The sequence below is a fragment of the Poromitra crassiceps genome (genome assembly GCF_964638095.1).
Source record: "Poromitra crassiceps genome assembly, chromosome: 2".
NCBI classification, from domain to species: Eukaryota; Metazoa; Chordata; class Actinopteri; order Beryciformes; family Melamphaidae; genus Poromitra; species Poromitra crassiceps.
The window spans coordinates 55,928,193-55,954,621 of record NC_139624.1 but is presented as its reverse complement, the minus strand read 5'-3'; the positions used below and the strand labels follow the sequence as shown (position 1 = coordinate 55,954,621).

Sequence of the window (26,429 nt, the reverse complement as noted above, 5' to 3'; positions counted from 1 at the left end):
GCATACGCAATTTAATTTATTTTATTTTATTGTTTACACAGTCCATTAAAGAGGTGGGTCTTTAGCCTTTTCTTGCTGATTGAGGGACTCTGCGAGGAGTTTGGTAACTCGTTCCACCACCAAGGAAACAGAAGGGTCTGGCTAGAGACTTTTAGGGCCTTGTTGTGATGTCAGCACCTACAGACAGTATAGGCATATCAACAACTAGGCTATAAATAAATAAATAAATAAATAAATAAATAAATAAATAAATAAATAAATAAATAAATAAATAAATAAATAAATAAATAAATAAATAAATGCCAATATAAAATAAATGCCAATATAAAATGCCATGACCTCCCGGCATGGCTAATCAAAAGGAAATTTCTAGTCTCAAAAAAGCATATAGGGTAAATATTGTACCTTCCCCATTGTCTTTTGACATGTTGCAATTCCATGTAGCCTCTGGGCTCCCTCTGTGTGTGTGTGTGTGTGTGTGTGTGTGTGTGTGTGTGTGTGTGTGTGTGTGTGTGTGTGTGTGTGTGTGTGTGTGTGTGTGTGTGTGTGTGTGTGTGTGTGTGTGTGTGTGTGTGTGTGTGTGTGTGTGGTGTATGTGTATGTCCTTTTGTACTCTGTATTTATGTGGACATAAATAAATCCCTATATCCATTATCAGTTTAGCTGCATCGTCGTGCTATTTACTATGGCACATCTGGATCTGAACCTGGTAGATTATGTTATGTCAAAATAAAAGTCCTCGATCAATTAAGTCAAATATGAGCTTTTATTGTGTTAACAGGAAGTGAAGCTAGGGTTTTTTGCAGCAGCAGTAGTCTGTGGGAGCAGCAGCTCACAATACAAGTCGCCGCTGCAGCGAATGGAGGCGAACGTGTGGAAGAGACATCGCCAAGGAACTGTTTTGCTAGTTGCTATCGAAATATCGCTCCGGTGCAACGAGGACATTGAATTTGACACTAAACATTTTTCAGGCGATAAAGGAAACGCCACATCTTTCTATCTGAATCGCTTCCTTCTTTTTCTACCCTGAAACGTTCCATTGCCTGTCATAAAAAAGGGCGTGTGTGCGGGGTGAAGACAGTTTTAACCCTTGAATGTGGGCATTGTATATAGGCTATTTTATATATTTTGTACACCATCTGGGTGTGAAGGACACGGTGGAAGATGGGATGCACGCTAAGCACAGAGGACAAGGCGGCGGTGGAGCGCAGTAAAATGATCGACAGGAATCTGCGGGACGACGGGGAGAAGGCAGCCAGGGAGGTCAAGCTGCTGCTGCTCGGTAAGCCCGACAGAGAGAAGCGATCGATGAACTTTGCTGTGACACAGCGGTAGGATATGGAGAAATATGCCTGCGTTCGAAACCAAACTAATGACAATTTTTTTACTTGATACAAAAAAGAAAATCATAGTCGGTGTTGGTGGTCCAGTTTTGAGTTAGCTACCATATTCCCTTAATAAATTCAATGGCCAGACCTTTCAACAATATGACGTTAAACTGCCTTTAATTCGGTTTGTTTGAATACGTTTTCTGCTCTGTAGACAACTAAACTGAAACTATGAAATCAAACGTTACATTGTAGCTCCGTTGTGTCTCTTTGTGAGTCTGTCTGTGGACCTTTGTATTGTAACACTTTGCAACAATGGCACATTAGTACTACCTCTAGTCCAGTGTAATGCAGTGAAAATAGGCCCATGCCCTTAGGGGCTTAGACCGAAATTATGTGACCCATCAAAGTCCTAAAAAGTTCGTGTTCTGGCATTTGAGGCTGCTTGACGTTAATTGTGTTATTTTCGTATACACCAGCATGTCAACATTTCCCCAGTTAACTGAAGAGCTGATGGAAAACTTTGGTTTCCCACTTGTATTGATAAGCCAAAATTCTCCTCTGACATGACAAACTTGATGTGTGCAGTGACAACAACAAAAGTATAATACCATTTGGTTTCCTGGTAGTAGTCACACAAGCTAAATAACCTTGAGTGTTATGCAATTGTCTGTGAAATTACAACATCAATGACATCAACTTGTTTGATGTTAAATGCTGATACTGTGGTTGCCCCATGACTCCCATTCATTTAGCATTAGCAATAGCAGTAGTTTTTGTGTGTGGCTAGCCTACTACTGGACGACCACCAAAAAACATTCCAACCTCACTAAGGTTCTATGACTGCCATTAGGCACAAAATTGTTGGATTTTGTCAAAAGGATTTTGACTTGAACAAAACTATCTTTGAAATAAGTGATGAATGGTGCACTACACCACCGATGTCTTCTTTGGCTCTCTACTTCCTGCACATCGTTGCACTTGAGGTTTGTCACTTTGTTGCTTTCTGGCAACTCTTGCCTGTAAGTCCTGTGATGTTATAGTCCTGAGCTTGGATTTCGAGGCCATCCATGTGCAAAATAATGGCCTTACTTATATGGGGGAGGGGGGTGGACACTGTTTTCCTTGTCAATACAGACTGTTGTTGAAAAACTTTTCCATCAACCCCTTAGGAGGCTAGCTTTGTGAGATGTTGACATGCACACACATGGGATGTGGGTTACCAGGGCAAGTAGTATGAATACGATGCCATTGGGAAGCAAGCGCCTGACAGAAAACCACTGAACAATAGCCGGCCATGGCTTCTCTGAACAACTTCTAACTCGGAGCGAGTGAATCAGCATTTCTTAACGTTCTGCTCTCCATAATTCAGCAGCAAAATTGCATTACACTGACATTTTATTGCTGTTCATTGGATTCTAATATTTTACTGGAGGCTCTGGAAATGGCACATTATTAACATTTCTTTGGAACTAAATCACATTTACTATGAAGTTAGTGTTGTTGGGTTTGGGCAAGGATACACATATTTTCTTGTTATAGGTGGACTGGCGCATTCCTCAGGTGTTTGTACTCCAAATGGGGCTTGCTGATTCAAAGCAAGCAAGTTCGGTCAAGTTTCTGCTACGTTGCTGCAGGGAGGAACACAGGTTATCGTCAACCGTTCTCCTGACACACCATTGCATTAGTGAACACTAAACTATTGCATTATATGGTGTGTGTCAGGAGAATGCTTTTCCACTCTCAATTCACCATTCATATGCTTTTGGTAGTATCTTATAACAGTTGTGTGATTAATGGACCCCGACATCAAAGCACTTTAATTATCGAGACATGTTCTCTTAGTGGTGTGCCAGGACGTGTGGCTTTATGGATGGATATTTTGGCACCTATACATGACGTTTGTGTTTGATCCATTCATTTTGGTAGCCAGGTAACACACACAGGCTCTTCAGGTTACTGCCAGAAGTGATACGTAACAGACACAGACAGGCAGTGAGTATGGGAGAAAGGAACAGAGGGCCTCGTAAGCTGAGTATACTGCTACTGACTAGCATTAAAAATGGAAAAGCAGTGAGGCCAGAGGAGGGGTTTGGTTTGTTTACCTTGAGAATAAACAGTCGCTGAGAAGACACCATTTCAAAAGTTCTAGATTTGCAAGTACGGTACTATCTCAGCGATTCTGAGGTGTTCTGTTTTCAAAAAACCTGTCTACAAAGACAAAACTCAATGATATCTCTGGTTTGGCAGTAACACAGGGCACGTTTTGTATGCTACCAGTAGAGAACCACTAGGCTTGTGTTGATCTCACACTCAGCCCCACTAGATGTTGCAATGTAGGTGTGTATTAGGGATGTCAGTTTTCAGTTAATTTGACTTTCGATTAGCCGACACCCATTGCCGGTAACTAACCGGTTATTTTGTTTATTTATTTATTTATTTATTTATTTGTTTTTTAATTACCTCACGGTCAGTCAGCCCCTCCCCTGCTGCTGTGCTGTGTAACGTTAGCTTGGACGCTCACAACACTGACTCAGGCTGTCTGGCTGCCTCACAATACGTGAATACGCACTCATGGCTGCAGCTGACTCGAAACAACTTTTCAGACCCTCCTGGAGGCAATCCTTCTCAAAAGAGACTAACGTTCGCAACAAATCTGGAGACTTTTTCTGACATGGGATTAACATTACCAGCAAGCAGCATTAAGCCAGGCAATGACGATAGCAGCCAAGTAGCTGCTTTTACCACAGCTAAAAGTCTGCTAGCATCAATGCTAACTATATTTAGCATCAATGCGGACTGTGGTATTAGCATCAATGCTAGCGGACTTTTAGCTGTGGTAAAAGCACATTTACAGAGGTGGCAGTGACAACAGAAGACACCCAGGCTTAGCTAAGGGTCTTACCTACATGTGTATGAGGGGGGATTGTGTTCACAACATGTATAACTAATGTTACTCGCTTGTATAACCAGAGAGCACAGCCACACTCAGGCAGTCCCAAATAGGGAGCACTTGTATTTGACACCGGCGCACACTGAAACTGGCACAAGCGGGCAGAGTTTTTTCTTTTCTTTCTTCCTCCGTAAAAATGAACAGTGTTGCCGGTGAGCAAGTTATGTATGTATGTATGTTATGGTGTAGCCCCACCACCGTGTAACACCAACCACCGCGGCAAGCCTATGTACGTTAACATTGCTTCCCACGAAGGAGGAAAAACATCGGCAGATTGGCAACGCTGTTGTATGCTAATTAACCCATTGACTGAGATGAGTAACCGGTCACAGACGTTCTCTGTGGTTAACCGGTAACCGTTGACACCCCTAGTGTGTACGTGGTAGGGCTGCTCGATTAATCAAATTTTAATCTAGATTACGATTTGGGCTGTCCACGATTATGAAAACAAGATAATTAACATCAAACGATTTTGCAGCTCTTGTCTCTCTCGTTCTGTCTTGTGTTATAAATCAAGCGCACCCCTTCCTTTGCTCGGCCCTCCCCCTAAGCACACCAGCTCGAGTTGTGAAATGACTGTCGTGTGAAGAGCCACGGGACGTTTCTCCTCCCCGCTTATTTCCGTGGTAGCACAAGAATAAATGACAGAAGTCACAGAAAGAGAGCCGCTGGTCGAGAAGAGAGGTGAAACAACATATGTGGGGTGGAAACACTATAAGGTTTCGCCGAGTTTAAAGGTCCTTCCACTGCGCATATCTTGCACTGTTTGTTCCAAGTCTGTGGCTGTGATTGACAGGTGGGTCAAAACTCGCATCGCAATTCCGTGCTGTATATTCGAATCGCTCTTGATGTGTAACTGATGTGTGACGCGAATATACAGCACGGAATTGCGATGCGAGTTGCAACACGACCTCTCCCTCTTTCGTTTAATCACTTGAAATCCACTCACAAAGTGGTCTATGACCAAGAAATAACGCTAAACGAACAAAAAGACAAAGCCCCATCCAGTTACTCCTGCCACCGCAAAGTGTCATCGATTCAGGACACTCTTTACAATGCGACCGCATATTCAACAGCTAACGAGCTCACAGATAAACATTAACAATTGCCTATTATAAACCTAAACGTAAGTCGCTTTGGATAAAACCATCTGCCAAACGAGTAATTTAATGTAATGTAAACGGACGTTACTCAATAGCGTTCTCATTTGGTTAGATTTGAGGTTTAAGGACTAGTTCAGATGTTTACCAACATATTGAATGTAGATTATAGTTGCAGTTGGTTGTGGCAGTTCACTGCTACATATACTGTATATTTATTTTAGTTTTTATTTTATTTCTAAATCTTTGTACTTTCTATTTATTTTCACTTATTTATTTATTTATTTTCAATTATATCTAAAATCCAAAGACATCCAATGTTAAAAAGAAAAGCCAGTGTCAATGTTCAATAAATTCATGATGTTCTCAATGTCAATGAATAATCGTGTTAAATAATCGTGATCTCAATATCAATCAAAATAATTGTGATTATGATTTTTGCCATAATCGAGCAGCCCTAGTACATGGTGGCGGTGCGGTGCATGGCACAGGCTTGGTGATTTGGTGGGTGGCAGCAGGGTGTAATTTCTTATGCTGACTGACTGCCTGCCTAGTTAGTAGTTAATATACAGCAGCACTGTCCTAAATGTTGGTTCCAGGCATAATAAGGTGTGCGAGGTGTCAGTGGCAGTCATCATTACGCTGACATAGAGAGCCTCATTTGCATGAGAAAATGATTTGAGTCTTTGCGAATCTGCCTGCACACTTTCAAGTTGGAACAAGCTGGCAGGCTCAGGTGTCTTGTGCAGATAGTCAAGGTGATCTTTTAGACATATTTCATATTCAGTTCTTACTCTCCACTTGGCCCTCATTTTATTTCCGTCGTCTCCCGGCTCCAATGACTCTACTATTCATATCTAGCTGCTAAAATAGACGACAATCTCCTCAGCCTAATTACTCTTGCTATACTCGTCTTACGACTGTGCGGAAAGGTTTTAATTAATGATCTTTGGCCTTTACCTAGCTTTTGTCACTGCCTTCACTTCTTTATTAATCTTTTCTGCACAGATCCATGCTGCTATATCTTTTTCAGATTCTATAAGTGGCATTGGCAAACATTTTACAGTGATTGTGTGACTAGCGTGAGTTACTCCTATTTGAGAGGAGGGCCTTCACATTAAGCATGGGCCAATCAAGGCCACGTCAATTGCATATCGTTTCATCACTAGACATCATGCTGAATTAGTTTGGCCCATGCCAGTGTGTGCAGGGAAACAATCTTTTCCCCATCGATCTGCTTGCTGGCAGATCCTTTCCAGTGATTCAACTTGGTCATTTCTCCCAATGGGGAACACTGCTCGGAGGTTCCTGGAATCCTTCATGAGTGACTCATACTTAAATCCTCCCCCAGGGGCAGAGGGGTGGGGGGGAGGGGACGATAAAGCATAATGGGAAAATGAACGTGACAGAGAGAGAGAGAGGGAATGTAAGGGAATGTCGAAGAAGAAGTTATGTACGTACGTCCCTGAATGAAAGTGTGAAACTGATGGGTACTGATGAAGGAAGGGACAGTGGGCCCGGCCGGATGGTGCCAGCTTATGCTGCTAATTGTAGCATTACTAATGTGGTCATCATCACACTGTTGGGACAGACCTCATCCATGGGCCCCCCTCACAGTCCAGCCCCTGAATCTGCTGACCCAGACGGACGAGCCCTCATGCCATAGATCCCACCCCAAAGCCATGAGCTGCAGTGGACGTGGGCCTCACAAAGCAGACATCTCTACTACATTTTTGTGTTTGTCAAGCAAGCTACTACACTAGTCTAGGGATAGTATTTTTAATCCATTTCCTTAATCGTTTATTGGTCATGATGACGATCATTGTATAAGAAAACAACTTTTGACATAAAAAATTTAAAAACCCAGGCCTACTCAGTCAACCAAGCAAACTTCCTGCATTAGCTGTCATTGTGCTTATAGATGACGTGCTGTATTTCAACATTGTATTATAATGTTTACAATGACTACTGTTGTCTTTTTGGGTGTAATTCTCCCACACTGGGCTGTTTGCCTGCTTGCTTGGCTTTCTTCCTCCTCTGTAAGCGGTGAAAGTTAAATTTCACCCTTGTGGTGTTAAATCATTTCAGCAAAATTCTTGAAAATAGAACATAATTAATCGGTTAATATGTTTAATTAATATATGTTTGATTCTTAACTGCAAATCGGCGATTAATTGATTGTCGATTAATCATCCCTCCCAACCAGAGAATAATATTGTCATTATTACATATGGCCAATCTATAAATGGAGACCATTTATAGATAATCTAGACCATTTGGTACTAGCCATTTTAATCACATGTGTCTCCATACTAGCATACTGCTATTATCATCATCACACATTCCTCACCCTCCCTCCCTTTTCTACTCAAGGGAAAAATCACCCAGGGGAAGTTCCAAGAGGAAAGATGCGTTGGTGGCTGCTTGATAGAAGAGTCTCTGTTCTCTGTCAAATACAAAATAAAATCACTGGGAGGGTTGGCTTGGATTGTCTTAAAAATAGTTTCAACCACTAGGAACAGAAAACAGCTGCTCCAGTGGTTTTAGGCTGTAGCTGTTTTGGGGTGGGTGTATCAAAGCAGTGGGTGTGACTCTGCATGGAGGCCAGCAGGTCACGCCTGGGCTTCCATAAGTCCCGAAAGAGGTGCGTGCGTGTGTGCGTGCGTGCGTATGTGCGTGCGTACATGTGTCAAATCAGGACAACTGTGCTTTGTGCTCCCCAGGCCTACAGGCTTTGAACAGACACAGACCACACCCCTATGATATCACTGCAGTTGAGAGGACAGGGAGAAATGTATTTAATCCCATTTGACTAGGGATGGGCATTTCTAGCAAAAACACCTGATTCTAACTACAGTTGAATCACTTGGTTTGACGAAGTAAAACAATTTTTACAAGCATTTTAAGCAAGGTCTATGGAAAAATGTATGGCGGATGAAATCCCATGGACAGGGAGAGGGGGTGACTTTGGCACTCTTATTGTCAATAGGCAGCCAGACCTACGTTAGCCGTTAGCAACGTTAGCATTAGCGTAGCACCGAGATGGTTCAGGGATCAGTAGATAGTAGAGGTGCTCCGATCACATTTTTTGCCACCGATCCCCGATCGCCTAAGAAATATCTGCCCAACCGATCACGAGTGATCACCGATTACCGATCACCGATTTTTTTTAAGCAGCTATGGCAGTCTATTATAGAACAGTTTCTATTTTCAAGGTTTGAATGGTCAGCGGACCAGTCAGCTGCGGCGGAAAAACACACACACACAATTTTATTTTTTTCCATCCTTAAAGAGCATGGTGCAGGGTAATGAAAAACTATGAGTTTACATTTTGGGCTCAAGATTCCTATGAAAATACTCCCCATCCTAAAACAAAAATAAAACATGCCCCCAGGGCAAAAATTATTGTTATCACATCACCAGTGATGTCATAGCTGCCACCAGCCCCTATGAGCAGGCACGCAAAATGTGTCTAGCAGTCTGATGACGTAGCAGTAAACGTTCACGATGGTATGCAAGATAAAACTATGTCAAGTATACAAGCTCAAACAACTTCCACTCCGTTGACGATTCTCCAGGAGGCGTTTGCCGACAAGACCATCCATTCGGTGAGCAGGGTGGGAGGCGGGCCCTCCATCGTGCCCTAACGTGTACGCCTGAGATAATGTATGCTACAGTAGAAACGACGAACTAGGCGAATTGCCCAACGACCACGTAGGCGAGTGGCCGATCAACCGGGATTCCTCGGAGGAGCCGGGGCTCTCTACGCCACAAATCCTCAACCAGGAAACCGCAGAGATTGATACCACCCTCTTCTCCACAACAATATCTGTTCTTGACAATAAAAAATCCTCCGGTTATTTTGTCAATGAAAGAGCCTGCCTGCCTCAGTAGTCAGCAGTTTCAACACGCTCAATATGAGTGGAAGCGATCAGCATGAAATAGCAGATATCAAACAAAAACTAAACTAAAAAAGAGAGAAATTAAAGCTACAAAATAGCCTAGAGCCTTTTAAAAACGTATTTTCCTGGTTCGCTCGCACAAAGGCAGAAAGGGGGGGTGAAGTGAGAACCGCCCAGCCCGACGTACTATAGCCGGACTACAATACATCTCGACGGCGGGAGTCCTTTTTACTCAAAACGAATGGTTGGAATCGATTCATCCCACAAGCTCATATTGGCAAATTTTGTCTTTTCAATTTCTTCGCCCAGGCCCTCCAGGTACCCCAACTTTGATTGGTTTCCCAGAATCTTCCCAGTGGATTTGGGTTGGAATAAATTGAGAGTCTTAGTAGACACCTACTGTATGTGAACACATTGGTGAAGAAAGCTATTGGTAGGCAATTTTTTCACAAACGGTGAGAACATTTTCTAAAATGCCCTAACTAAGAGCCAGGTCACTTACATAAACGCATACCTCAAGCGTGCAGTTGGAAACTAGACAGCCTATTTTGTTGAGTGTGCTACTTGTAAAATAATTATCCTATATTTTCATGAAATTGTTGATGTGTGAGCTGCACCGGTGCTTGGCTACACTTTGATATGGGGTCTCTCTTGCATATGGCAGCCAGCACGCACTGCTCAGTGCTCAGGGCAGCCTATCATAAAAGAGCACAGCATTTTGGAGAAAAAAAATAAGTTCCTACTGAGAAATCAAGTTCCTCCCTCCCTCCCTCCAGATTTCCTCTGGAGGGAGGGGCCTGAACTGCAGTGAGCTGAGCTCACAGTATGCCTGAAGTGGGTTGCCTCATGCGTTCCTTATGTGTCGGTATGTAAAGTGGCTGTGGCTCATGGGAAGGCCTAGGGCAGGGCTATTCAACTGGCGGCCAGCGGGCCGAATCCGGCCCGCCAATAAAGTCAGACCGGGATGAGTTCTAAAAAATATATATATATCTTTTTCTTTTTCTTTTTCTTTTTTTTACAATTAAACCTCATTTACTTATTACACCCGACTGGTTGTTTTCCAGATGTGATCTAGCTAAAGTGAGCTAAACAAGTCAGATCCGCTATAAATGTTTTTCAGGAGATGCTGTGATGTAGCCACAAGAAAGGTGCAATATTAATGTTTTTCAGGAGATGGCGCTGTGATGTAGCTAATCAAGAAAGATGCATTATAAATGGTTTTTCAGGAGATGTGTGCTGCAGCTAGCTAGGTTCTAAACAAGAAAGAATGTTGTTTTACAGTTTTCCTTTCCTGATGCACTATAAATGTTTACAATGCTGTGGTGTAGCTAAGAGAGGTCAGAATTGACCAAATTATATTTCAAATGGCTGACATGTGTTGTAGAATACTTAGATTTGTTTCAAATGTGTTTACTTTTGTTGCACAGAAATTAAGCACTTTTAAATGAAAATTTAGCTACTTTTGCAATGTAGTGAAATACAATTTTTGAAAATTGTGGTGGCGCGTTGTGTCAAGTGTACATATAATGGGATTAATAGCTCGGGGAACAGTCCGGGCCCCGGCCCCTTAGGTTTCTGACAATGTGGCCCTCTGAACAATTTAGTTGAGTAGCCCTGGCCTAGGGGATGTAACTGGGCATGTCTGCCAGCTCAGCGCCACCCCATCCAGGGCCAGTCAAGCAGTGTATGGTGGCATCTGTGTGTGGGACGGGTCCCACAGGCATTCTCACAGCTGAGTGTTTGGCTCCAGAGCACAGGGAGTCGCACTGTACGGCGCTCCGGCACCAGAGCGCCGTCGCTGACACCTAATTAAAATAATGTGTCCTCAGGTGAATCGCAGCCAGTTATACTGAAGGTTAGGTGCCAAGACTGTAGTATCAGCATGCAGTTATTTCGCAGGAAGAATTGTAAGAATTCAGGATAGTATGCACTGAAATAGGCTACACAGTTTTTTTTTGTTATTTCTTGATGTTCAAATAAAGCTCTGTTGGAGCTATTCACCTTATTCTTTGCCCACACATGGACGCTTCCGCATTACGTCATTCCGTAATAGTATTTCCGTTTTGACTTGCCAAAAACTCCGCAGGCAAGATGGCTGCGCACACTCCGCATCTAAACTGGCAGAATTACTCCGCCATAAACTAACATATCTTGGCCAATACGTATGTAACATGCAAAATAAAACAACCCGTAATATCTTAATTTTATGTAGAATGCAGAGGATATGTAACTGTTTAGTTAAACTTGCATTCCAGGAATATTGTGCTCTTAACACATTCACTGCCAGCCGTTTTTCAATACTGTAGTTAGCTTCTGCCAAGGTTTTTTTTTGAGGATTTTGGCTCATCTTTCAAGAGCCGAGGATTCGTTTCTGTTAGGATTTTGTGAACACACAATATCTCAAAAGAACTAATAGAATGTGTGCTTTCTCTGTCTAAAATAGTTAGTTTGTAGAGTTAGTAGTTATGTAAGCATTAGCAGTTGAATACAGCATGGTTTCAGCGTCTGAAAATTTATTCTGAGATAAACGGCTTTTTGTGAAATTCGATAGAACAGTCACTTTAACCATTCATTTTTGGCATCAGTAAGACGTCAGACATCTAAACAATAGTTTTGAACAGTAATTTCCTCCATAACAGCAGGAAACCCCCCTCTGCTTCCAACTCCTCCCTCCGTGGGCGTTCTCCTCCGCCCTCCTTGGCTCTGCAGCGGGTCTGTGACAAACGAGTTGCTGCTGCCTGGCTGCTGCCTGGCAGTCTGGATGGGGCTCGCTGGATGGGTTTCGCTCGTTTCTTGGCGTTTCGGTTGAGAGCTCTGATCAAGCTCTTGCGATTCTGGGCTTATTTATGGTGCGTGTTTCAAAGTGTGCATCCAGTCTATTCTTGGAACCCCCCACCGTTGCCACCGCTGTGCGTCAGCGCGAAAGTGAAAGCGTTTTCGCCATCCATTTTACAGTATGAGAACGGCTTCCTCGCGCTTTTCCCTCCAGTTTTGGCTCGCCTCTTTCTACTCTGGAGAGACATGTCGCCACTCAGTGGGTCGGTAAAATAGATTATACACATTCAATACCTCCAATATTGGTATAGGAGACGTAAAAGGGTTAGATCAACGTCCCACCGTCAAAAAAAAAAAATCGATTTTGTTTGACGTAAAAACACGTCATTGGCAGTGAACGTGTTAAGATGACGTTAGTGGAGTCGAGGCTGTTGCGTCCTGAAACCCACTAGCGTAACCTATGTGCGATTCGAAATAACGCATCCGAGATAGAAACGTTATGAATATAGCCACGTTATAAACAACAAACTAACGCTGGTGATCCGTATGGAAACAGTGTTACTCGAAATGGTTAAAAGTTATTATCAATTTGGTCATTCAGTGGCATTTTACTGCCATATAACATAACTAACTAGTGGCTAACCACAGAAGCCACAGAAGGCAACTAGCGCTGAACCGGAAGAACAAATACGTTTGCGTTGAACGCGGAAGAGAGAAAAAGTGGGCGTGGTGAATAAGGTGAATAGACCGGATCCATTGAATCACAATGTTTGTTTACAATGTGTTTTGGGGCGATGAGCAACTGAGATAAGAGAGGCTTTAATCCTATCTCATTAATAACAACACTTTCACGAGCATTAGTTTGGAGACCTAATTTACCTGTTGGGCCACAGACTAAAGAAAATGACAGCTTGAGTTTACCCAAAACTAGCAGTTAGTCTGACCAACCTGTCGCTGTTGGGTAGATTTGGCTTATCAAAGACGCTAACACAGTAGGCTACATAAAATAAGCACAGCAGACATTTTTCATCCGCCATTTATTTTCCCACAGACATTTTGTAAAATGCTTATAAAAATAGTTTTACTTGGACAAACCAAACGGTTCAGATATATTTAGAATCGGGAGAGACCATAGATCATTTCACTCAGACAAAAACAAAAAAAAACAACATAGAACAAATATTTTCTTTTGGTCCGATTGAAGGTCCGATTGACATGTTATGCGATCTGAACCATTTGGTTTGAACAAGTAAAACTATTTTTATAAGCATTTTACAATAATTAAATCAAAAACAGCACTCACAGATGTCCAAAGTACAAACTTTTAATGCGCACAGCAGCAGCAAAACGGACGCGTTTCAGCCTAAAGCTTCTGGCATACTCTTTGCGCACGCGCTGGAGGCGGGGCTCCACGGAGGGCGCGCGCACTCTGCGTGGGCCAAAACAGAACATAGTGAGTGCTCCAGAAATGGTGGTGATCAGTGCCAGACAGTCTGAATGAAATTGAATGTAACGTTCCCAATTCTATATATTAAATTCTAAAAAACGACCCTCAACATTTGGGAAGGCTAAGCCACACAACTAGTTTGTTATAATCGAACATCATGCTTTGAAGGCGACTTCACGACGGTGAGGACTCAATCACAGCAGATATCCGCTGATAGCCTACCACGGAGATCTCACAGGCACAGGCAGCAAAACCCGACGCGCTGATAGAAAAATCTCCATGGACGCACCGCGCTGCGCTCAGGCCTCGCCCCCCGACACGCCCCGTGCGATGACGTCATAATCGCCGCGCGTCCTATGCGCTTGGCTGGGCGCGAAGAGTATGCCAGAAGCTTTAGGCTTTCCTCAGTGTTACTACAGACAGTGGGTGTGACCCATATAAGTAGAAGCCAGGACCAAGCTGAATGAAAGCAGCTGTTGAAAATGCATGCATCAATCAATCAATCAATCCCAAACATTAGGATATATCTAGAACAGACAGAGTGGCCAACAGGTACCAAGAACCTACATAACAAATAAATAAGATGACCACACAGCTAATCAGAATACATCGACATGACTGATTAAATCACTCACAGATCCTAAAATAAATAAATCTGTGAAAAGGAATTCAAGTACCAAGACACAAACATATAAAATGAAGTAGATAAATATGGACAACTGTAGATATATACAAGTGTCAATCTGTATAAACGGTATCTGCCACGAAAATATAAGTAATACCGAAAACACATATTAGAAGTAGCCTATGAGAGAAATATAAGAAAGCACCCTCAGTCTAAACCTGCTTGACAAAAGCAGATAACCCATCTCAAAATGTGTAAGCATGACCAATCACATATCAAACATGGGATCAAAACACTTATAAGAAACAAGAGAGCAATAATTCTTCATTTAAGCCCTTAGGATGCTCAGTCTGTAAGTGGTGTATCCAATACGCTTTTCTCTGGAGAAGTTTTCTCTCCCTGTCCCCTCCTCTCAGAAGTTTGTTGTTTAGTATAAGCATTTTACGAAATGTCTATGGGAAAATAAATGGCAGATGAAAATCTCTGGTACAGTGCTCAAGCAGGAAGTGACATTCACTTTGGCTCTCTATTACTTATGGTGTTAAGCAGGCTTGACGGTGAGTGGTATGTGTCAAACACTAAACTGTGCAACAGCAAACCCCAGCATGTCCCCGCTGACAGCCAGGGACATCATCATGACTCACGAGGTAACAGATATTGCTAGATTTCATGATGTGATCCTACTTCCCTTTTTTCTCTTTCTAGAGCTGAGAGGGGAGGGTGGGGTTACTTGGGGAAGAGCCATTCTCTCCAGTGGTTTTACTTCGTTTCGAACTCAAGCTCTCACTAGTGCCTTAAACGCTGCAACGCAGCCCTATGGAAGACTGTTATTTTGCTCCAAAATTACTTTTCATTAAAACCTGACCACCCACCCGTAGGTGGCGTGGTACCCCCTGGGACTGACACGGATCCACGTGACTACGTCACGTCCTGCCAGCCCAGGGAATAATCACTTCCGCTTTCTTCCAGCCGCTGTGAAGACGTGTTTTTGAAAGCTCCGCGGTTAACGAGGAGTTATATTATATAGCTTTAGATACTAGGCTCGTTCCGGCTGACTTGCCCACCTCAAGAGGGTCGCGTGGACGGGATAAAGCAGGCTTCGGAGACCCGACCCTGTACCCTTCACCCTGCGGCGTCGGAACAAGTCATCTAAAAAGCTAAGAGTATCTTCCTTAGTTAACTGTTGTTAGCTGCCGCCGTGCAGTTGATTTGAAACGTTTCCCCGGAAACGGGGTAACGTTGTTAGGCTTGAGCGCATGACTCAGGTCTGCACTCATAACTCTAGCTAGGTTTGCATACATGCAGAATAGCTTGTACCGTTAGCACTAGAACAACAGGCTAAATAGCACAGTTGTCACAGATAGCTAGCTGCATCCGTGCGGTTGTTTCTGTTGCTAGGTACTTTAGGAACGCCGGCTGTAGAGCGCGCGCGTTAGATAGTTAGCTAGTTTGCTCAGTGCAGCTAGCTTGGACTACCTTGTAGCAATCTGGCTGCGTCCCCAGACAGGGTAACGCACCCGGTTATTGTGGCAGATAGCTAACGTGCACACGTGCAGTTAGTGTCTGTGTGCTAAGTACTTCGCGCCAGCTACCTCTGTGTAGTGCGCGCCTTAAGCGAGAGTAGTAGCTAGTAGCCATGCTCTTCAGTGAAATAGCTAGTTAGCTAGCTTGCTCCCGTGCAGCCAGTATCTAGCGATGTGTAACCCCGTTTTCCTGTTAGCAGAGAGAGGGGGGAACAGCTAGGTGCTGTATTAGCTGTGAGGCTACCGGTTACGACCGGCACAATTAATTTGATGTGTGCATGCGGGCAGGAGCACGCCGCACAGGCGTTGCTGGGACCTACATAAGTGTAGTGTAGCTTTACTGGCGTCTGAGATTTTAGCTGGGCGATTCGCTAGCTAGGTGAGCTCGCCCCGCACCTTGTGTGGGCCGCTTCTCTCAGTACTTACGCCATCTTAGCCAGCTTGCTTGTCTGCTAAGTGTTGCTTGCCTCGTGCAATTAGCATCTACTAGATTGCAACTCCCGCTGAGGAGTTTCTTCTGAGATTGACTAGCTTCGCGGGCCGCTGGCCTTTGCTTGCGGTCACGCTTGCTTCCCCGTGTTACTCAGGGTAGAGACGCGCTGCACCGGCCTGTGCGCAGGCTTGTGTTAGCGCACGCTTGTCTCTCAGTGCTTATGCTAGCTTAGCTAGTGGCTTCCACGTCTGTTCTCTCGGGTTAACAGGTTGTGGGTATTGGTGCCCCCCCTTCGGGATGGGCTATTGCCGCTTACGTTACCATTGCACGCGCACGTTCGCTAGCCTCCGGGTTGCTTACTGTCTAGCCTGTGCTTCTTGCTAGCTTGCTTAAGCAGTACTCCCGCTAATAGGGTGCGCCCTGCGGGAGCTTGCTATTAGTGGTTAGCTTCCTGCTTCCTCTTGCTACTGAGCAGGGAAGGTCAGGGAGGGGATGGGCCGTGTGTAAAACTACTTGGCCGAGTATGAATCAGCACGTTAAGTGCGTGTTCGGCCTTGGGCACGAGCACGCTGCACAGGCGCCTTGAACCTTCGGTTTTGTCCGCAGCTAAGCTCTTTAGAGCTGACCAAGGTCCGCTCTCAAAGAAGTGTTAAAGCTAGCTTGCCTTGCATAGGTGCAGATAGCAATATTTAGTACTGTTTAGCACAGAACAATAGCGTTTTGCAGATAGCTGGCGTGCACCCGTGCAGTTAGTACCTGTGTGCTAAGTACATTGGGCGCGAGATACCTCCGCTACAATAGACATACTGCTCCTTGCTGGCGCTACGCGTCCAGCAGGGCTTACAGCTCGCCAAGGTCTGGGCTCAGTGCCAGCCTTTGGCTTGTAGCTCTAAGGACAAGCCCACCGCCCTTGGTGCCCAAGGCCCGGGGTGGTTGGGAGCTCTCCATGGGTCGCACTCCCTTGTTGGGGCGCCCCCTGCAAGTGCAGGGAGCCTGGCTGGGGGCACAGCGCACCTTGGTCCATGGCCACGGCCTGGCCTCGGTTGGCAGCAGGTCAAGCCCACCGGTTGGCTCACCAAGGCTGGGCTTAGTTCCAGCCTGCGGCTTGTAGCTTTAGACCTACCGTCCTCGGTGCCCAAGGCCCGAGTTCGGTCGGGAGCTCGCCCAGGGTCTCATACCCAGCATCAAGGCTCGCCTTGGTCCATGGCTACGGCCTGGCCTCGGCTAGAGGCTCCTAGGACAGCCCACCATCAATGGCACCAACGGCTCATTGCTGGTCGGGAGCTCGCCTGGGGGCCGCACTGTCGGACAAGTCCACGTCCGTCTCGAGAGAGAACGTTACCTCCGCAGTCCCCCCAGCCTGCGAAAGGTGCACGGCGGGGGGGGGGGGGTTACTTCGATACAACAGCGCGTCAGTAGGCGGAGCGTGCGTAAGAAGTTCTCCCCCAGCATGCACAGCTTCTACGGAACTGTCCATGCGGCAGGGGGGCGTAGCCTCTCACGTCCCGCCCCCCCATCAGGGCACCGGATCGAAAGGTCCCGGTGCCCAGCAGTATGCTCATGACTATATTTCAGGGATCATTTCTATAGTTTCTAACTTGAGAAATGTGTTTCTAAAAATGTTCAGTCTCGCTATCCACGATGATGAGACGGTGATACTCTTTTCTGAGCGCGAAGCGGGCAGAGAGACTTGATTCAGTTCATATGCTCTCTGCTTTTGATGACCGTTCACTGTCTCCTATGGGGACATTGAGGGAGAGAGTATGATCCGAGTGGTGGAACGGGTTCCGCTCCGTTGGCCACAAGAGACCATCTTGTCCAACAGGCTCGATGCCTGGGAGCATCTATGTTCCCCCGTCCCCATTACGGCGCACACTCCAGAGGGGATACGCGCTACAGTTTGCCCACCCACGTTCGACGGGACCCCCGATCTGGCCGTGGAGGAGGAGGCCATGGACAGATCCATGCGTCCAAAATTGGACCTTCGGCGTCTCAACAAGACGCTGAGGAAGTCCCATCCCGAATGCTCTCTTCCCCGCCTGTTCAAGTTGAGACAGGGGGATTTCTTACTTCCAGGGATCTGGAAGGTGCGGTCTTCCATGTCCACATGGTCAGGAGACACAGGAAATACCTGAGGTTCTCCTTCCTGGGGAAGGCTTACGAGTTCTGTGGCTTGCCATTCGGCATGTCTTTGAGCCCGCGAACCCTCACGGGGTGCGTGGAGGCAGCCGTGGCTCCCCTCCACGCGAGGGGGATCCGCGTCTTCCTATATCTCAACGACGTTCTCTTAGCGGCCGACTCGAGGGTCTGTGCCGCGGAACATACCAAGGTGGTGACCGATCACCGGCAAACCTTAGGGTTTTTGGTGAACTGGCAGAAGAGTGGCCTCGTCCCAGCGCAGGCGGCGACCTTCCTGGGGCTCGAGCTAGACTTCCTGCGAGCCTTTCACCAGAGCGACAGGCTAGCACGGTTCGGACAGCAAGCCAAGGACGTTAGGTCTGTGCCCTCGGTGTCAGTGCATCAGTGCACAGTGATGTTGGGCCTGATGGCCTCAGCACTGCATGTGCTCCCGCTAGGGAGGCTACACATGCTCTCGTGGTCCAAATATGGTTCTCAGGCTTCGCCTGGACTCGGCCGGGGACCGTCATCGCAGGGTTCCTCTGACGGGTCAGGCCTGGCAGGCGCTGGCTATATGGGCGGACCCCCGTTACCTCTCGAGAGGTACTCGGTGGGGCCCTGTCCCGCTCAGGATGGTGATTCGCACAGACGCCTCCCTCTGGGGAGGGGGTGCGATTTGCGGGCATTTTTCGGCGAACGGCCGGTGGGAGGCTCAGGAGCTTCGCCACATAAACGTGCTAGAGCTGAAGGCGATTCGCCGGGCTCTGCCTCAGGACAAGCCCACCATCAATGGCGCCGTGGGCCCATTGTTGGTTGGGAGCTCTCTTGGGGACCGCACTGCCGGACAAGTCCGCGTGCGGCCAGACTCGAAAGAGAACGTTGCCTCCGCAGTCCCCCCGGCCTGCGGAGGTAACACTTCCAGCGGCTCACACATGGGCACCATGTGCTGATTCGCTCGGACAATAGGGCAGCGATCGCCCACCTGAACAAACAGGGCGGTGTGCGGTCGGGGGCGCTGAACCATAGCGGGGATTCACCTGTGGGTGTATCCCCGTCTCCTTTCAGTGTCAGCGGTCTATCTGCCGGGACGGCGGAGTTACGACCGGCCTGCTGTCTCGAGGTAATCCCCGTTATACGGAGTGGTGCCTCCACCCTCGGGTGATGGAACAGGTTTGGGCCAGGGTTGGTCGCGCCTGCGTCGATCTCTCGCATCGCGGCGCGCGACACACTGCCCACTGTGGTTCTCGATCCAGGAGGACAGGCCCCGTTAGGTCATGACGCGCTAAAAGCGCGCGCGTGGCCGAGGGAGGGGCTCTATGCGTTTCCCCCGACCCCCCCCCTGATCCGTCAGGTGTTGGACAGGATGAGGGAACAGCGCCTCCGGCTCGTTTTAGTCTGTTTGGCACAGGCAGACATGGTTTGCGGACCTGGTCTCCCTGGCGCAAGATCCGCCCTGGGCATTGCCGGTACGGGCCGATCTCCTATCCCAGGCGGAGGGGGAGGTGTTCCACCCCTCCCCAGGCAGGTGGAAGCTAGCGGTCTGGCTCCTGAACCGGACCAGTTGCTAGCCCAGGGCTTGCCTGATAATGTGGGATGCACTATGCAGCAAGTAAGGGCGTGGATCCAGTGAACTGCAGTGTGCGACCAGTTCTCTGTTTCCTTCAGAGCCTGCTTGACGCGGGTCAGTCCCCGCAGTCGTTTAAGGTGTACGTAGCCGCGATTCTGCTTGCCATAGGGGAATTGAAGGGAGCCCCGTGGGGGCGTACCCTTTGGTCTTGCGCCTCATGAAGGGGGCGCGTAAACTGCGCCCGCAGTCGCGGTGCGTTTTTTCCCCCAAATCGGACCTGGTTACGGTGCTGGACGGGCCATCCGTTTGAGCCCTTGGACTCCGGCGATTTAAGGGTTCTGTCTTTAAAGACCGCGCTGCTGCTGGCCTTGTCGTCAGGAGAGAGAGTTGGTGACCTGATTGCCCTCTCGGTGCAGCAGGCCTGTGTGGTAATGATGGGCGCAGGGTTACGTTGCGACCTAACCCGACTTACCAACCTAAGATTATTAATGTCAGCTTTAGGTCTATGGTCATAGACTTATCAGCATTCTGTCACCCACCGTTCAGTTAGAGACGGGCGAGGAGAGACGTTTGCTCATGCTGTGCCCCGTAAGGGCGCTCTCGGCCTATGTGGCCAGGACGCGTTCTTTACGCATTACAGATCAGCTGTTGGTTTGCTTTGGGCAAAGGGCCCAGGGCGGACCCCTTTCCAAGGATCGCTTATCACACTGGATAGTGGAGGCGATCGCGTTGGCATACTCTGCCGTGGGCAAGGTTCCCCAGGAGGGTATCAAGGCGCTTTCTACGCGAGGTGTTGCGACATCCTCTGCGTTGTTGCGCGGTGTGTCGGTGGAGGACATGTGTGCCGCGGCCTCATGGTCCTCTCATCACACTTTTGTCAGGTACTACTACAGTCTCGATGTGTCCGGTGCGCAGTTCGCGCGCGGTGCTGTCGGTGGCAAGAAAGTAGTATCGTTGCCACTCTAATATGTCAGACGGTTAGGCATAAACGTTGCCATATGGCCGTGGTTCACCGGTGCCTTTCGGGTCGCCCTGTGGGGTGCTCCCGGCAGCAAGGTCGGTTGAATGGAGGCACTAGTGAGAGCTTGAGTTCGAAACGAAGTAAAACATTAGGGTTGTCCTACAACCCAGGTTTTACGAGTGAGAACGAGAGCTCTCACTACCCAGCCTTGCTGTCTCGATGCGTCACGGGGTGCGTCGGATCTCAGCGGGCTGGAAGAAATAGTGAGTGATTATTCCCTGGGCTGGCAGGACGTGACGTAGTCACGTGGATCCGTGTCAGTCCCAGGGGGTACCACGCCACCTACGGGTGGGTGGTCAGGTTTTAATGAAAAGTAATTTTGGAGCAAAATAACAGTCTTCCATAGGGCTGCGTTGCAGCGTTTAAGGCACTAGTGAGAGCTCTCGTTCTCACTCGTAAAACCTGGGTTGTAGGACAACCCTAATGTTTGAAAACTCCCCTGGTGAGAGAACTTTAGGTCAATGAGGAACGGCCAATTGCCTGGTTATGGCCAAGTCTGCACTGCTGTAATATGAGGACATTGAGTGCACATTAGCAGATCTAATATGGGTTATGGTAATGTCCATTAGTGCACAGCAGTATGAGGGTAATGTATGTGGGTCATAATAAGACATCACAGATGGCTAAAACTGGTTCGGGGACCGTTTCGACAAAGCGGCTCATCCAAGTAACTGTTTCTGGAGATATCATCAAAGACAATGGGATTTCAAGCAAGATGGCCCATCTTCAACTCAGTTCCTGTCATTTTGGCATGCACATTTTGCCCATGGCCTTCCACGGACACGCCCACTTAGGAGGTTTTTGGCAGGTCTGAGTCTATTGGAGTCAATGGGAAAAGTCAACGTGATCTCAGATTATGACAGAGCCCTTCGCCCTCATATTCATTAAAGTAAATATTTGGCCCATTCTCCGAGGCCACATACAGTATCTCCAGAGTATTCTGACACTAAAGCGGCGTTCACACACAACGTGCTCATTTGAGCTGACAGCGTCTTTCTGCAATTCATTCTCTATGTAAGGACGCGCTATGCACGCTCCTCTTTCAAAGAACGCACCTGGCGTATAAACGTTGGTGGCGTCTAGTTCTTTTGGCGGAGCGCTCTGGGCGTTTTAAGCTGAAAAAAGTTGAACATTTGGAGGAAGACCGCGCTGCTCGTCTTTTCCACTTCTACCTCTTCTCCTCCCGGAGGGATCTTCAACCTCCGCTGCTCCCAGAATTGGCAATAATCTGGCTTTCATGTTCACAGTAAACAACATCAAACAGGCGAAACCAGCTGGCTACCGTCCGTGTGATCGTTGTGTCCTGAACAGAAAATAGACTGAGATTTGACAACAGGAACTCATGTTAGCAGGGAGCGATTAGCTAAAGCTAAAGCTGAAGTTCGTTAATGTAGTAGCTAAATCTGTGGCTAGAAAAAATATTTTTTAAATGGAATATATTCTGTATTGAGCTAACAATTGGCAGCTTTGTGTGGAGTAGCTTGCTAGGTCAGCACTAACCCTGCGTCACCAGGCACAGTCCTCTCACAACATTTCAGGGGAGAGGTGACCATTTGGGAGACTTGCTGCCAGGGATTCCGCTAGGCATTTTTTCAGACGGCCAATGCAGCCGGTAACGTTCCAGAATTCCGGCCATATCGAATATTTACCGGCCACTATTAAAAAAAGGATGCTATAAAATACTTGTTTCCTAAATAAACGTTTTGAATCCATTTATTTCTCTATAGTCTATTCTTTATAGCCTCTATAGTCGATCATCTTTATTTCAGTGTTGTCATTAACACATTCACTGCCAGCCATTTTTCAATACTGTAGTTAGCTTCTGCCAAGGTTTTTTTTTGAGGATTCTGGCTCATCTTTCAAGAGCCGAGGATTCGTTTCTGTTAGGATTTATTTTGTGAACACACAATATCTCAAAAGAACTAATAGAATGTGTGCTTTCTCTGTCTAAAAGAGTTAGTTTGTAGAGTTAGTAGTTATGTAAGCATTAGCAGTTGAATACAGCATGGTTTCAGCGTCAGAAAATTTATTCTGAGATAAACGGCTTTTTGTGAAATTCGATAGAACAGTCACTTTAACCATTCATTTTTGGCATCAGTAAGACGTCAGACATCTAAACAATAGTTTTGAACAGTAATTTCCTCCATAACAGCAGGAAACCCCTCTCTGCTTCAAACTCCTCCCTCCGTGGGCGTTCTCCTCCGCCCTCCTTGGCTCTGCAGCGGGTCTGTCACAAACGAGTTGCTGCTGCCTGGCTGCTGCCTGGCAGTCTGGATGGGGCTCGCTGGATGGGGCTCGCTCGTTTCTTGGCATTTCGGTTGAGAGCTCTGATGAAGCTCTTGCGATTCTGCGCTTATCTATGCTGCGTGTTTCAAAGTGTGTACCCAGTCTATTCTTGGAACCCCCCACCGTTGCCACCGCTGTGCGTCAGTGCGAAAGCGAAAGCGTTTTCGCCATCCATTTTACAATATGAGAACGGCTTCCTCGCGCTTTTCCCTGCAGTTTTGGCTCGCCTCTTCCTACTCTGGAGAGACATGTCGCCACTCGGTGGGTCGGTAAAATAGATTATACACATTCAATACCTCCAATATTTGTATAAAAGACGTAAAAGGGTTGGATCCACGTCCCACCGTCAAATTTTTTTTTTTTTTTTTTAAGCCGAGATATCTCGTCTTTGGCAGTCAACCGTTGGATTCTGTAAGCCGAGATATCTCGTCAATGGCAGTGAACGTGTTAAGAGGCCGATTTTGTAGCATGAATATTTAATTGGTTGGCACATCATTCTCGGTAAGGACGCTTTCGTTATTGAAACAGACAACATACATGCTCCTACTGTAGCCTATCTATCTGCATTTGCAGACACTCATGATTGAACCCATATCTTCTGAACATTGCCTTGATGAAAAAACAACGTAGCGTTAGCTAAAACTAATAAGTGCGACAGTGTCAGTGCAGACAGCGCACAACTTGAATCTCCAGCAATAGGCTACTCACCTTAATCTCTCCCACTCCACACCTGGCACCTGCGTCAACTCTCCTGCACTCGTTCCCGGGTCCCATTTGGCTTTATTTGTGGTAAACATTTTGATTCATATCATCTCCTCATCATACGAGCGTTGGGCAATAAGCACGAGCGACTGATTGATTGATTCGCCGGACGTAGGTAAAAAGGTTTTTTACCTCCGCTAAATTGACAGCCTACGTCGGGTCTCAAACTCTTTCGCTTTTGACGGCGGCAGGCACGCTTCTGTTTCTTGAGGAAGAATAGCAGGTGCTTGACGCTTTCCTACTGTCTTGCTGGCCTCGGCTGAAGTACTTGTCGTTGCACCATAGATTAAAAAAAAAGGACTGGCCTGTCTGTTTTGATATTTGGGTTTCCTCCTTCTCAAGTCACAGCGGGTCCAGCGCTGGCCGGTGATGCTGCGTGTGCGGCTTTTGAGCGGTGCGCTACAGTAAAGAAAGCGTCTGCTATATTTTTCTTTTTCACAAACACTCAACATAACAGCGGAAAAAATATTGTGTAAGTCTCTATTTAAATTGTAGCTTATTGGCAACATCGCTTAGGTTATAGGTCACACAATATTAGGCTATTTTATATAAGGAATTTATTTATTTGGCATATTTACAACCAGCCACTTGAGCCGGTGACCTTTTAATTTGCCGGCCCACGGCAACAAATCCCAGCTAAAAGCCGGCAATTGCCGGCTAACGGAATCCCTGCTTGCTGCTACCACTTGTTAGAATTGGCGGAGCCTGCGGTGACCCATCTAGATAGTAATAGAAGATCTATGATATCATCTCACCCATAGACTGCATATAAATATGGATGGAGCCACTGTGACATCACTCGTTGGTTCATGGACTCCGGTTGAAGCTTGGAGTTAGGCATTTTGGCGTCGGCATGGCATCTTGTTTTTTGTTTGTTTGATGTTGTTGTTTTGTTCTGTTTTTTGTTTTTTTGTTTGACAGACAAAGCGAGACAGAGATGCCGCGCCGTCTGCTGCTTCGTGATTGGCGAGCTGGGCGATCATTGGACAGGCGACCTGTCAATCACACTCCAAAACACAGTGTGTTTTATCGTCTCTATTTGACTCTAAATGGGGCCGTAATTTACGAAATGAGCACCGTGCTGTATTGAAGAATACTTGAAACTAGCAATTGAGACCCTAAAGTTGAACTCATTAGGAAAGTGTTTGCTAAGGTAATAAATCAAGTGAGAAGTAGGGTAATTTTCCCATTGAGTTCTATGCAATCAGACTTCTTTTTGTAGCCATAGACTGTAAATTAGTGAGTTATATAAAAATGTTGTACAGTTGTCATGAATGGTGAAATTAGCTATAGAGAGCAAAACAGTTTTTTCAACCAGTCTGTAAACATGGTTATTTCTGCTGTAAAGTTGTCTCTCAAGACAGATTTTTGATTTGCATGAAGATCTGTAGGCATTAGAGATGCGCGGGCTGCAGTTATAACCGTGCTGACCGCAGATATCCTGCCCGGGCAGGGCTGATCATAAAAATAAACATTCTGATTAATAGCGGATGGGTTGCGTCGGGTGAAATGATGTATCATTAATGAGGAACATTAATATTAATTACGTTATTTTTAGTCAGGGACATGTTAGCCGCCTATATAGTCAGAAAGCAAGTACCCCCGAAGGACCCAAAGCAGTATCAACAAATAACCATGTGTCAACGTTCGATGGGGATATGCCTGCTCTTACTCCTTATATGGTCAATGATGTCACCAGAACGACAAACGTCAAACAGGAGTTTCCACTGAATAGTTGGAATAGAAGACGCACTCGTATTATTTTCCCATACAGGTCAATCCAGTCTTGATCTAAACTTAAAGCTATAGCGTTAGCCTAGTATGCTACATGGCCAAGTGCTGGACTGGATTATAATACAGCAGGGAAGTTTATTTGGAGTTGACTGCAGTGATCGCACTGACGGCAGCAGAAAGTAAGTTAATCTACCCAAATCGCTCATTTATAGCATTGTGAAATGTCGGGTGCACAGCGGGCGCGGATCTATAAATAGTACGAAATAATTTGCGCGGATTTATGGCAGGCGGACAGTTCATGCATACACACGGATTAGGGTGGCATAAAAGCTCATCCACGCATCTCTAGTAGGCACGGTCGAAGAAAATCCACATAATAGTGCGAGTGGCTGATACAATTAACATGAAGAGGCAGTGGCACGGCCGGGCGAGTTGAGTTGGGTTCCGGTCATTCAGGTTTGCCCCTAGAGGTAACAGATGGATTTCACATCCCACCCAAATCAGCCATTATGTGTCTAAAATGCAGGAAGTAAAACAGGTGCAAGCAAGACATGGATTTGACACCTTCAGTTGCCTGTAATATCCAGTTGACTGCTTGTTAGGTAGAAGCCTGACCACCTAATGGGCCATTTCCACCGCTGGTATTACATTACATTTACATTACATTACATTTCGTCATTTGGCAGACGCTTTTATCCAAAGCGACTTACAATAACACACTTTTTGTCAGCAATAGAGCAATCAACTATGGAGCACAGTCTATGACAACTACAAATCCTGAAGGAACAGTGGTATGAGTTTAGTTTAGGATTTTTTTTTTTTTTTTTTTTTTTTTTTTTTTTTAACACCTTAAGT

The 26,429-nt window shown here is 46.3% G+C and overlaps 1 protein-coding gene across 2 annotated transcripts in view; it reads left to right on the top strand.

The window, feature by feature from the left end:
- Positions 1-830: 830 nt before the first annotated feature.
- gnai1 (guanine nucleotide binding protein (G protein), alpha inhibiting activity polypeptide 1) overlaps positions 831-26,429 on the top strand; it is a 50,858-nt gene continuing 25,259 nt past the window's right edge. For both annotated transcript variants that reach the window (XM_083631989.1, XM_083631988.1), the window contains exon 1: positions 831-1,282. In XM_083631989.1, coding sequence (XP_083488115.1) covers positions 1,165-1,282 — 118 coding nt within the window. In that variant the 5' untranslated portion in view covers positions 831-1,164. The remainder of the gene's footprint in view (positions 1,283-26,429) is intronic.